This window comes from Danio rerio, chromosome 1, assembly GCF_052040795.2.
Source record: "Danio rerio strain M-AB ecotype USA chromosome 1, GRCz13ab, whole genome shotgun sequence".
NCBI classification, from domain to species: Eukaryota; Metazoa; Chordata; class Actinopteri; order Cypriniformes; family Danionidae; genus Danio; species Danio rerio.
In genome coordinates, this window is record NC_141021.1 from 11,331,685 (window position 1) to 11,344,442 (window position 12,758).

The 12,758-nt window shown below is 36.9% G+C and overlaps 2 protein-coding genes across 5 annotated transcripts; both read right to left on the reverse strand.

Annotated features, from left to right (window-relative positions):
• Window positions 1-509: 509 nt before the first annotated feature.
• On the reverse strand, window positions 510-4,823 carry LOC100536670 (fibrinogen alpha chain). 4 transcript variants are annotated; one of them, XR_015476263.1, is made up of 5 exons: window positions 3,236-4,823; window positions 2,778-2,961; window positions 2,512-2,657; window positions 1,270-2,299; window positions 510-1,080 (listed from the first exon to the last, which is right to left on the reverse strand). XR_015476263.1 is itself a non-coding variant. In XM_087236724.1 (4 exons), the coding sequence occupies exons 1-4, from the start codon at window positions 3,236-3,238 to the stop codon at window positions 2,003-2,005; spliced, it is 630 nt and encodes a 209-aa protein (XP_087092850.1). In that variant the 5' UTR covers window positions 3,239-4,823; the 3' UTR covers window positions 510-2,002. The 4 variants fall into 4 exon arrangements, 1 of the variants encoding a protein (XP_087092850.1); XR_015476261.1 differs by having other exon boundaries at window positions 510-1,095; window positions 1,257-2,299; XR_015476262.1 differs by having other exon boundaries at window positions 510-1,104; window positions 1,257-2,299.
• fga (fibrinogen alpha chain) lies at window positions 4,824-10,246 on the reverse strand. The gene is made up of 6 exons (NM_001194989.1): window positions 10,069-10,246; window positions 8,741-8,854; window positions 8,222-8,405; window positions 7,192-7,337; window positions 5,912-6,770; window positions 4,824-5,691 (listed from the first exon to the last, which is right to left on the reverse strand). Exons 1-6 carry the CDS (start codon window positions 10,120-10,122, stop codon window positions 4,994-4,996), a joined length of 2,055 nt encoding a protein of 684 aa, NP_001181918.1. The 5' UTR covers window positions 10,123-10,246; the 3' UTR covers window positions 4,824-4,993.
• Window positions 10,247-12,758: the final 2,512 nt, after the last annotated feature.

Below are 12,758 nucleotides of genomic sequence, written 5' to 3' on the forward strand. Positions count from 1 at the left end.
TTTGGAAAATTGATTCATGATGTCAATCCATCATTCATTTTCGGCTTATTCTCTTTATTATTAAGGGGTCACCACAGCGGAATGAACTGCCAACTTATCCAGTAGATGTTTTTACTCAGCGGATGCCCTTCAAGTCGCAACCCATCTCTGGGTAGCACTACCTACTGCGCCATTCCGTCGCCCTTTCATGATGTCATTCATTCATTCATTTTCTATTCAGCTTAGTCCCTTTATTAATCCAGGGTCGCACAGTGGAATGAACCGCCAGCTTATCCAACATATGTTTTACGCAGCGGATGCCTTTCAAGCTGCAATTTTTAGGGAAACAAGAGCACTCGGAGGAAACCCTCGCAAACACGAGGAGAACATACAAACTCCACTTTCTCGTGCTGCCCCATTCATGATGTCTTGCTCTTTAAATTAATTTTGTTTACATTTAAAAGTTTCATATAGCGTAGCTTCAGTTGAAATGATATAAAAGGAGAACCTTCAGTTACAAACACATCCCACAGTTTTGAAATATTTTATTGAGGTATACAAGGTCTTTGGCAGTTTTTTCAGTGTTTCACTAATATAACAAAAACATACTATATTAGTTTATATTCTATCACTCTGGAATACTGGAGTTAAGATGCATAAAAAAACTGCATCTGTAAATGTGATTAAATGTCATGTTTAAATAAATATGTATATAGATAGCAAAGACTTTATAAAATAAAGCAACCCAGGCTCATTCTGAAAACGTACCACTACATACATTTCTGGAAAGCGCCAAATACATCCCAGGAGGTTTGTTTTTGTGCAGTTTTTATTTTCGCGAATCCAACAAAGGCCGCTGTGTACACTTTGTCAGATCTCAAGTTTCTCTTGTGAGTGCCATTCACGCCTGCTTTTCTTATGTAAATCCACCAGAGGCCGCTGTCAACTAACTGAATGACTGACTGACCCACTCTCCTCCTTCCCTAAACCCTAAACTGATAGGCTGTGTAAAAAAAAAGCCTACTACTCAGTAGGTACTAGACTTGAATTTAAATGAACTACTCAGCCAGAAACGTACGTTCTATAGCAGGGGTCACCAATCTCGGTCCAGGAGGGCTGGTGTCCCTGCAGGGTTTAGCTCAAACTCGTCTCAAAACACCTGTCTGGATGTTTCTATTATACCTAGTAAGACCTTGATTAGCTTGTTCAGGTGTGTTTGTTTAGGGTTGGAGCCAAAATCTGCAGGACACCGGCCCTCCAGGAACAAGTTTGGTGACCCCTGTTCTATACAGTATGAAAGTCAGTAGGATAAATGGAGCTCAGTGACCCATCTGTTGCGTCGCTTTACTCCCATTCATGAATTCTCTCGTGGTGCATCATGAGATAGCGTAACATCCATCCGATGCAATACTACTTGGCTCGCATACTGTTTTTAGCATACTATATAGTATGGAAAGTATACGATTTTGAATGCAGCCATGGTGTTTTTAAAACCTTTTACCATATTCTCACCCTGTAATTTGCTTGTTTATTTTATTTTTTACCTTTTGTTTTTGTTTTACCTGTTTCACGATCAACTCCGCTCCACCTAACAAGTCTGCCAATGTACGCAGCGAGGTACTGGGCAAACTGGTAACAACGTAAAAGTCGTCCATAGAGAGGTAAACGGTCAGCTGGCAAGCAGAAAAAAAACGACGTCACACCACCCCATAGCATTCGTTTTAAAGACGTCATACGTACCTCTGGCTACATAATTCATGATCTCCAGAAATGTTTGTTGGGCTGTGTTTTCATAATGAGCCTATGTTGGAATAAAGTGAAGTATGTGAGTATACTGCACTCTATATACCACGTAGGGTAAAAAATCTCTTATACTTGTCTATATAGTGGTTAATATTTGAAGTGGATTAAAAATAGTTTATCAAAATTGTCCTAAGACAAGAATTGGTGTTGTTCAATAGATGTAGGACAACTTTAATGAAAGGTTTTGCTCCACTTCACTCACTGATGGACATAAATATGATTAAATATCTTCTAGGAGTTCATCTAAAACCATCTGATTCTGCTCAATGTCTTCAAACTTTGTAAGGAGCTCAGTGCGAAAAATGGGGATTTTCCTGTAAGTTTGAGACACTGTGGGCCGATCAACCGGCTGAAGTTTTAGTTTTTGAGGTCTGGAGAATGCTTTTCGCCTCTTGGAGATAATGCTGAACTGCTTCATTTTGCTCTCCATCGCTTTGTAGGCTTCGTTATCAATAGCATGGACAAAGGTTTGCTTGCATGATCCTTTGCATGCACGAATTTTGATGTCAATGTCCACCTGAAATTAAACAAAAACAAGTCTGAATCAGGGCAAAAGTTATATTTCAACTCAAAACAAACAGTGAAATCCCTGACTTGACTTTTTTGGGGAACATTTGATCAAATATATTGATTATGTGTGGTTGTGTGTGGAGTGTGGTGGACTTCGAGTGTTAACTTTGAGTGTGTATAAGCTTAGAAAGGTTTAAAACCACTAACATCAAGTCATACCTCAATTCGACGGAGTTGATTTATCTGATCCCAGATCATGTAGTGATATTTCCGTAAGTCTTTAGCAAGTTCTGCAGACCTCTTGTGCAGGAACGTGAGGTTTTTGTGAATATCTTCAGCAAATTCAGCATATCTGAGCTCTTGCACTGTAAAGAAAATACTATCAGACATCTGGGAAGAAATCCATTTTGTATTTATATCACTAAATTTTAGGAATTAGACATGTAAGCAAATAAAAAAAACAGCAGCCATAATATTTAACGTACTATAAGTTTGGACGATAGTTTTCCTTTGACACTCATAAAACTTGACACTCTTTTGCATCACTAATGAAATGGCATCCTGATGTTGTTGAATCTTTTCACAAGTCTTTCTCAGACGTTTATAAATATCTTCATCTGCCACAATAATAAGACCCTCCAGTCGACACCCAGATGGACATTTATCCTCCTGCAGAAAAACAAATACATCATTTGTGAAAATACATTAGTCATTTATCAAAATTGCATGACAAAGCCCCCTTGAAAAATGGCATCCACTTCGGAAAGTGCCTGTTATATTAGTATAAAAACTGTCTGGAATTTGCTTAAGTTAAAAACATATTAAACATCTTAAAATATGCTTTTATTTAGATTTATTTTTAATTTACATTTGAAGGTTTAATTATATAGGAAAAAACACACTTTTTTAAAGATAAGCGATCTGATTTTCCGAACTCACTCACCATCTCCTCATCAGAGCACAAAGGGTATGTTGGTCGTGCTGGACACTGTCCAGATCTGCTGTAATCATAGTGAATATGTTGTTTCTGACTGGATTTCAAGGCTGTACACACTGCAACACACCAAACACACTAGCATTAAACTTTGTGTGATATATTGTATCATTGACAGGTCATGGCTAATATGCAAATAGTGATTTATAGCAGTAGTTTTTGTGAGTCAACAAACAAAGTAGCTTGAATAAATGAAACTAAGTTACGTTTTAACCAAGTCATGCATAATTATACACAGCAAAAAATGCTTTTCTTGCTTGGGTTTTTTGTCTTGTTTCAAGTCCAAATATCTAAAATTTCTCATATCAAGAAGCATTTTAAGCAAAATATATTGTCTTGTTTTGAGAAATAATATGCCAATATTAAGTGAGTTTTTCCTTAAAACAAGCAAAATAATCTGCCAATGGGGTAAAAAAAAAATTATCTTGTTTTTTCTTTTGACGTAAGATTATTTTGCTTATCCCATTGGCAGATTATTTTGCTTGTTTTAAGGAAAAACTCACTTAATATTGACATATTATTTCTCAAAACAAGACAATATGTTTTGCTTGTCTAGAAAATTCTTCTTGATTTAGGAATTTTTAGATATTTGGACTAGAAACAAGACAAAAAATTTAAGCAAGAAAAGCATTTTTTGCAGTGTAGTCTCATTTTAAATTTAATTAATATAATAAACGTTTTTGAAATGACTTTTTTTATTCATTAACTCTTGGTGAAGATGGTAATGGTGTTCTGTCAGGGAATAAAATGTACCATCAGAGACACAATTTGTGAATAAAGCAGTACTCACTTACACTCATTGTTTTTTTTTTTTTTTTTTTTTTTGCTGCTTGTTCAAACTACCAATTAAAAATGAGCTGAAACAACAAAATTTTGGAGATTTTGGTGGAACCTACTTGTTTTCTGTTTAATCAACTTAAATTAGTTACATTAACTTAATGGATTTGTGTTTGGGCGACATAAGTTGTATTGTATGGTACCCTGCATTGTTTTCAGTGTGTCTACCCCTAAAAAGTGTTTTAAATATTTGGCCTTTATGCACTATTAAGGTTTCATTATGAAGCATTGATGGTTTTGGTGAAAAGCTGTTGAACCCCTGATGGTGCAATTTTAGGGGGTGGATTTTTGTGAGAAAGACTAAAATGAGCTTTATCAACTGAAAACTTAAAGCGATAGTTCACCACCCCCTCCAAATACTCACTATTCACTCTCAAGTGGCTTTCTGAGTTTTTTTTTCTTGTCGAACCTAAAATAAGCTGAACACCAATAACCAATGACTTCCATATGAAAAATGTATACTATTTCCTATAATAAAAACTCTCTTCAGAAAATCTTCTTTTTGTGTTCGACAGAAGATTTTCAAAAATGAATGGTGAGTAAATGATGATAGAATTGTAATTTTTTGTGTGAACTATCCCCTTAAAGAAAACCAAAATGATCTGAACACATTGTGCTTTTGTGGTTACAACTTGTCTGTAGATCGTCCAGAAAATGATTCTGAAAGCAGACCTTTTTAAATAAAAACACACTCCAGAACTTAAAGTGAACACATCTTTATTGGAAACATGAGGTAATCTGGTTGTGTAAAAATGTATGTTGCATCATCATTGTATTACGTTCAACACAAGCAGAATATTAATCATACAGCTCATTCAAAACAACAGATATCCATCCTTTTTCCCCTAATCCCCTCTTTATGTTTTCATTTCAGACAGGTCTGATCTTCATTCTCACCACTTTGAGGGAGTAATCAGCTGGTTTGAAAGGCAGCCACACGACACCATTCTCAATCTCATAGGGGACTTTGGTAGCCGGGTCATACTGGCCTCCTTTATAGTAAATGCCATTGAGGTTGGCTGACTGGCAGTTATTATACCACCACCCTCCACCATACATCTCTGCACAGTTTTCCTCCCACTTATCACTGTCCCTATCAAAGGTGCTAAACTTCATGCCAGCATGTGAAAGGAAGGATCCAAGGTTGGGATGTCCTCTCACTAACGCATCTCCTGCATCCCCATCATAATCGGATGCAGTCAGCGGGAAACCTTCAGCCTCCGAGCCAACTTTAATGTTGTACTCAGCGTAGGCCTCAGCTCCAGTCCAGTCCTGCAGCTCCACCCTCAGAAGACTTTCTTTCTGAGTGAGAAGGTGCAGGAATTTGTTGCCAATCCAGATCTCGCCCTTACCCTGCTTGTCTATCTGTCCGAAACCATTTAGATACTCCTTCCAAGTGCGGTTGAAGTTAACAGACCCGTCCTCCCGCTGTTGAACCAGAGTCCATCCCCCCAACCCAGTGCTCTGGTCACAGTAAACCTCTACTACCTCCTCAGACCCCGCTGGTTTTATTTTGAACATCCCGCTCTGACCGCCGTTCACATGCTTCTGCTGGATTTCAACGCAATCTGAAAGAAGATTACACACCTGCCGATTAGAGCAAAACTGCATTGCAAATTCATTCCAGAGATCCAAACAATTGCTTCTTGGTGAGTATTAATAAATGTGATGGATTGGTATTTACTTAGATATCAGTTAGTCCACATGTTTCCAACAAACTCTTGTTAATAGTGTTATCATTATGTTTATCAATGGTTCACTTGTGTTAAGAGTTTCACTCGAGTGTACCTCCGCCAACAAAGCCAGCCTTGCGATCGTCTTGCGATTTCACACTGCGTGCATGGATGTCGGGCATATCTTCTTCCACGTCGCCCCGCATGAACGCCCCGAGGTCATCCCCAAAAATAGGGTCGCTAGTGAGGGTGGTCTTTGAGTAACTTTTGCTTCCATCTGACACTGTCTTTGTGGATGTTGAGGATGAAGATGAGGCATACTTTCGGTTGTCAGTGCCAAGATTCTTAAAGAAGTCTCCTCCGAAGCCACCCAGATCAGAAGTGCTGTGGCTTAGAGAAGTGAGGGACTTTTCATCACCGCCGGTCACTGTTATTTTCAAGCCATCGCGACTCAAATCTTTCCCATCTTTGGCTGCCGTCAAAAACTCTGAATCTGAAATTCCTAGTTTTCCTAAATCATCACACCCGGGCCCGCTAGACGAAACTTCAACCTTTTCCACGGGGCCATCTTTGGTGTGTGTTATCACTTTGCGAACTGATTTGGTGCACTGCTTGCTGGAGGTTTGTGATGTGGAGCCCGTACCTGATGTGGGAAACTTGCTAACTGTGGCGGCAGATTCGGCAGTGGAGCCTTCAGCTTCCAGAGAGAGCTGCATCTGGCCTACATCTCCAAAAAGCAGCTTCTGCTCAGCTTTGCCCGTTCCGCTCTTATAAATGGTGGGCACCAACACATCCTTCAACGGCCTGCTCTTCATGATTCCCAAGGAACTGACAGTCTCCACGCTCTGTACACGCATGGCGTTCAGATTGTCCATTTGCTTGTCCAAAGTCACATAGCTTTCCCTGTCCACCGAGAACTCGCTGTAGCTGGCACAAGAGCCTTTGCATGTGCGTAGTTTGATGTCAATGTCAACCTGTGGTAGGAGATAATATTGGAAAAGTTTACTTAATGATGCCGTTGTTTCCAGAAATCAGTGTAGAGATCAAATTTCACATAAACCAAGACTCCGTTTTAGCTAAAACTTGGTTAAGACTTATGATAGTTCAACCAAAACCTGTTTGAGTTTCTTTCTACTGTTGAACACAAAAGAAGATACACTAAAGAAAGCTGTATACCTGAAACCATTGACATCTATCATATGAAAAACAAACAATTGTACCCATTGACTATAGTATTTGTTTTTCATATAGATGTGAATGGTTTCAGGTTTACAGCTTTTTTCAAAGTCTCATCGTTTGTGTTCAACAGAAGAAAGAAACTCGTAACCCGGGTGGATAAATAATAAGTAAATTGTCATCTTCATGGTGAAATGTTTCTTTAAATATTTTGCTCACCTCAAGCCGCTGCATTACAACAACTTGATCTTTGACCTGCGACTTCAGAGCGTCCAGAAGTCGAAGTTGGCGGTCAATTTTAATCTTGATATCAGTAATCCTCTGCCTCAGTTGTTCGGCCAGAGACATATACCTGTTATCATAACCTGAGGAGAAGAAAAATGAGGATTTGTAGTGTGTTTTACAAATTACGGAGACCCGGAAGGGAAGTGATGGTGGGGGAAAATAATGGATGTGATAAAAAAAGAGTGTTGGAAAATTTATATATATAGATTTAAAGTTTTTGCGTTCCCTTGTTGCTGACAAACACTTCTTGTTCACTTCATACATGTCAACCCTCCCATTTTTGCCACGATTCTCCAGTATTTTACCATTCTATCCCGCTATCATCCTATCATTAAGTATTTTCCCATATTTCTCCCATATTTTTGATCTTGAAAGCATGTTAAAAATAATATAAAAATGCCTGCATTCACTTTCTTTCTATTAAAGCTGTGCGTCGATCGTAGCCCTTCATATGCTACCTCTGAATCAGCGAATGCATGTATAAGCACTGACTAACGGAAGCACTATATGATAAACTGATCCCAGATCACCTTTTGTACACGGCATTTAAAAAGGAGCTAAAGTGCAGGACACTTTGGGATTCGGTTGTGTGTTTAAACAGACAAATAACCTTAATATGTAAACATGTCCGTCCTGCATGTTTTTATTTCTAAACACAACTAATTTTCTCCTAAATGAGCACAAACAGTTACTGAAGTAATCGAATGCCGTCATTATAGATCTGTGCAATCTTAAAATGACACCTCGGTTATCAAACAAAACCAAACTAGATTCATTTGCTGCTCTTCACTTGTTTGATAACAGAGGTGTCACTTTAAATGGCGTGTACAGAAGTTGATCTGGGATCAAAACAAAATAAAAATCCCAGTTCCACTCTCACCATTACGTTTCTTCCGGGTCTCCGTAACAAATGAACTTAATCATGGACAAAAATGATCACAACTGAACCAAAGCAAATCCTTACCACTGTTAGAGGTCAGTTTCTCTCTCAGGTAAGTATAGGTGGTTTTGGACACTTCATCGGCAGAGCGATATAGTTTCTGGCCCTCCACCAGGAGACGTCGAATCTTCTCAATCTTCTTGAGGAGATCATGGTCAGCTTTGTCCATGAGGCCTTGAACTCGGCAGCCAGATGGACATTTGCTTCCCTATATTGAGGATTGAAAGAAACATTTACTGCAACAAATTTGTTGATAGAGATTTTTGTGTTTTGTCTAATTATTGAGTCAATATTTATGACTTATATAATATATAGTAATAGGTAGTATATGAAGACTTCTAAATGCCGTCTGAAATTTTTTATCCAGCCAACTCGAATGTTTTACACTCAATTGTATGGGCGTAATCAGTGGTTATCAGCTGACAGATATGGGCCAGTAGGGGTCCTCTGCGCATATAGGCTTAGAAGGCTGTTATCATTCATCCACATGATGGTGGATGGATGGAATGAACGAAGTGAAGAAAAACAGTGAGAAACCCATACCCAGTCATCATCGGTACACCCTGGCCATTCTTTTGTCTGGCAGGTGTCTTGTGCCTTGAAGCCGTGCTCAATAGGACGAGCGCCTCTAGGGTTCACCACTGTGTCCTCCTCGGCCTAAAAAGTAAGTACTTTATAACTACTTAGGTCTGCCAACATAGGCCATTTTAACATACAGTGCTCAGCAAATAAGTACACCCTTTTGAAAACTACTATTTTATCCATTTCTCAGTGAATGTAGTCAAGAAAATACATTTAAATTGAAACATGTCATTCCAACAAAATTTGATCTTTTTTATTATTCTATTGATTTTTAATATTAATTAAAATTTTATAATTTTTTTTTTTATTAATTTTACTATATTTTAACTAATTTTTAGACTTTGATCTCACGATTTTTTTGTCAGATTAGTTCCAGTTTTGGCTTAAATAAATACTAATCTAATGTATATGCACAAATATATTATTGTAGAGCATCCTATACACTGTAAAAAAAAATATACAGTTGAAGTCAGAATTATTAGCCCCCTTTGAATTTTATTTTCTTTTTAAATATTTCCTAAATGATGTTTAACAGAGCGAGGAAATTTTCACAGTATGTCTGATAATATTTTCCTTCTAGAGAAAGTCTTATTTGTTTAATTTCAGCTAGAATAAAAGCTTTTTTTAAATTTTTAAAAACCATTTTAAGGTCAAAATTATTAGCCCCTTTAAGCTATATTTTTTTCCGATAGTCTACCGAACAAGCCATCATTATACAATAACTTGCCTAATTACCCTAACCTGCCTAGTTAACCTAATTAACCTAGTTAAGCCTTTGAATGTCACTTTAAGCTGTATAGAAGTTTCTTAAAAAATATCTAGTCAAATATTATTTACTGTCATCATGACAAAGATAAAATAAATCAGTTTTTAGCGATGAGTTATTAAAACTATTATGTTTAGAAATGTGTTGAAAAGATCTGCTCTCCGTTAAACAGAAATTGGGGAAAAAATAAACATGGGGTCTAATAATTCAGGGGGGCTAATAATTCTGGCTCCAACTGTATATATTGCTGCCTTCATTTTTTGTTGTTGAATTAAATTAACTTTTCTAATCATCACAACTTATATGCACTTATGTAAAGTTAAAATTGCATATCTTATGTACTTTGAAGTCCATTCATTTTGAGTTCTGTGATGTGTGTAGTCATTTATGCTGAGCACTGTACATATTATAAAATTAATTGGATTTAAAGTAAAATCACATATGCATAAATATAAAAATAACACATTAACACAATAAAAAATACTGATCTTTTTTTAAAAATAGAATGCATTATATCACTCACCAATGCAGAGGACACCGCCACGAACAGGCAGAGCAGTGAATGTGTGAACTTCATCTCCAGCCTCTCTGTGCAGAATACAGACTGTCTCTGCTCTCACATCACATATGAACCTTTGGGATTGATCAACACACTGACTCACTATTGACCATCGTTCTCTGCCCCCACAATCTGGAACAGACACCTTTCAGAAACAAATATGGAGAGAGAGAGAGAGAGAGAAAGAGAGAGAGAGAGATGCAAATTACACAACATTTAGCTATTATCAACTAGCTTACGGGAATGAGAATATAGGCTGTATGCTTGTACAAGAAGTGACGCTGACTGAAGACTAACTTTCAACTTTACTTTGGGGCCTATGAACAGATAAATGGAATATAATTCAATCAATCATTATTGCTTTATTAAAAAAATAATGATAATAATTTAAACATTGTTGTTGTTTTAATGAAGCTAAGGCTTTTATTTAACAATCAACTATCAAACGTTACATTACAAAAACTAGGTATAAAATAAATGCTGTTCATCTGAACTTAGGCTAATATATCACAACCAATATGTTGTTTCATTGCTTTTATTTCCCCTGCAAAGTATCTGGGGAAAATGTATCTTGGAATCCACATATAGCCCATTTAGCAGCACAACAGTTTTTAATGTTGATAAAAGTCTTTGAGCAGCAAAATGTATAAGAAAGCTTTCAGATTTTGTAAATAAATACAGGAGTAATGATGCTGAATTTTCAGCTTTGTATAACTGACATTCAATCATCTTCTTTTTGGCTTAGTCCCTTTATTAATCCAGGGTCGCCACAGCGGAATGAACTGCCAACTTATCCAGCACTGTATTTTTTAAGCAGCGGATGCCCTTGAAGCCACAACACATCCCTGGGAAACATCCACAAACACACTCATTCACACTTACACTCGACAGATAATTTAGCCAACCTAATTTACCTGTACTGCATGTCTTTGGACTGTGGGGGAAACCGGAGCCCCTGGAGGAAACCCACGCGAATGCAGGGAGAACATGCAAACTCCACACAGAAATGCCAACCGAGGCTCGAACCAGCGACCTTCTTGCTGTAAGGCGACAGCACTACCTGCTGCGCCACTGCGTCGCCCATAATTAACAGTATATATATATATATATATATATATATATATATATATATATATATATATATATATATATATATATATATATATATATATATATATATATATATATATATATATATATATATATATATCAATAAAAATTTTAAATGCTGCCTTGGTGAACATTTTCAAAAACATTTTACTCAGCTTGTTAAGTGTTCAGTACATCACAGCAGGTTGTTTTACATTTAAACTTTATTTAGCAAATTTGGGTTGTGAACTAACCATTGCTTGTTTTCTGATTCAGAAGGGTTTCTTTACATAGGCTACATTTCGTATTTGCAAAGAGGATACATCATCATTACAATTTCCACATACAAAACATAATCAGCACATAAGGTAAGCACATAAGGTCATAGAAAGGTAGCAGAATGCACTCATGAGGATCAGTTCTGGGACTGCTCTTTTTAGTTACACAATCAATGTTTGTTTTAGGTTGTTGTGAATGTGGGTTTTAGCTCTCGTTGCACAATACAGATCACAGCTCGTCTGTTAATGAATCAATGAAAGCTCAACATTAGCATTAGCATTCACATATAGGCCTACACAGTGCATGTACAATAAGCATTCAACAAAGTAGAATCATCATTATGAATGTTTGATTTGGAAGGATAATTAAAAAAATAATTAGTGTCATTCAATTTATCTTGTTAGGCTACTTGTAATATTTCTGCACAATCTGATTTCTGAACAAGAAAATGTCTCTTTGTTTGTATCATTAATGGAGAAATATAACAGAATGAAAGATTGTGGGGGCAAAATTTTCCTTCTAAAATCAAACATTCAAAATGATGATTCTACTTTGTTGAATGCTTATTGTACATGCACTATGTAGGCCTATATGTGAATGCTAATGCTAATGTAAAGCTTTAAAAAAACAGGCATAAAATAAATGCTGTTCTTATGAACTTAGGCTGATATACCATGATCAATATATTGTTTCATAGTTTTTATTTCCCCTGCAAAGTATCTGGGGAAAATGTATCTTGGAATCCACATATAGCCATTTTAGCAGCACAACAGTTTTCAGTGTTGATAAAAGTCTTTGAGCAGCAAAATGTATTAGAAAGCCTTCAGATATTGTGAATAAATACTGGAGTAATGATGCTGAATTTTCAGCTTTGAATAATTGACATTCCCTTTATCAATCCAGGGTCACCACAGCGGACTAAACTGCCAACTTATCCAGCACTTTTTTTTAAGCAGTGGATGCCCTTCCAGCCACAACCCATCCCTGGGAAACATCCACATAAGCTTATATAAACTACATAAATTATAAATAAATACATAAGTTATTTAAATTACATAAGTTTACATGTTTCAGGCTATCAATTAGAAACATGTTGGCTATTGCAGAAATTGTCTGTGATAAAATTATACAATAAACTCGTATATTATTATTAGGTTGGATGACACAATGGCTCAGTGATTAGCACTGAGCACTCACTGGGTCAGTTGGCATTTCTGTGCATGTTCTCTCCGTGTTGGTGTGGGTTTCCTCCAGGTGCTTCGGTTTCCCTCACAGTCCAAAGACAT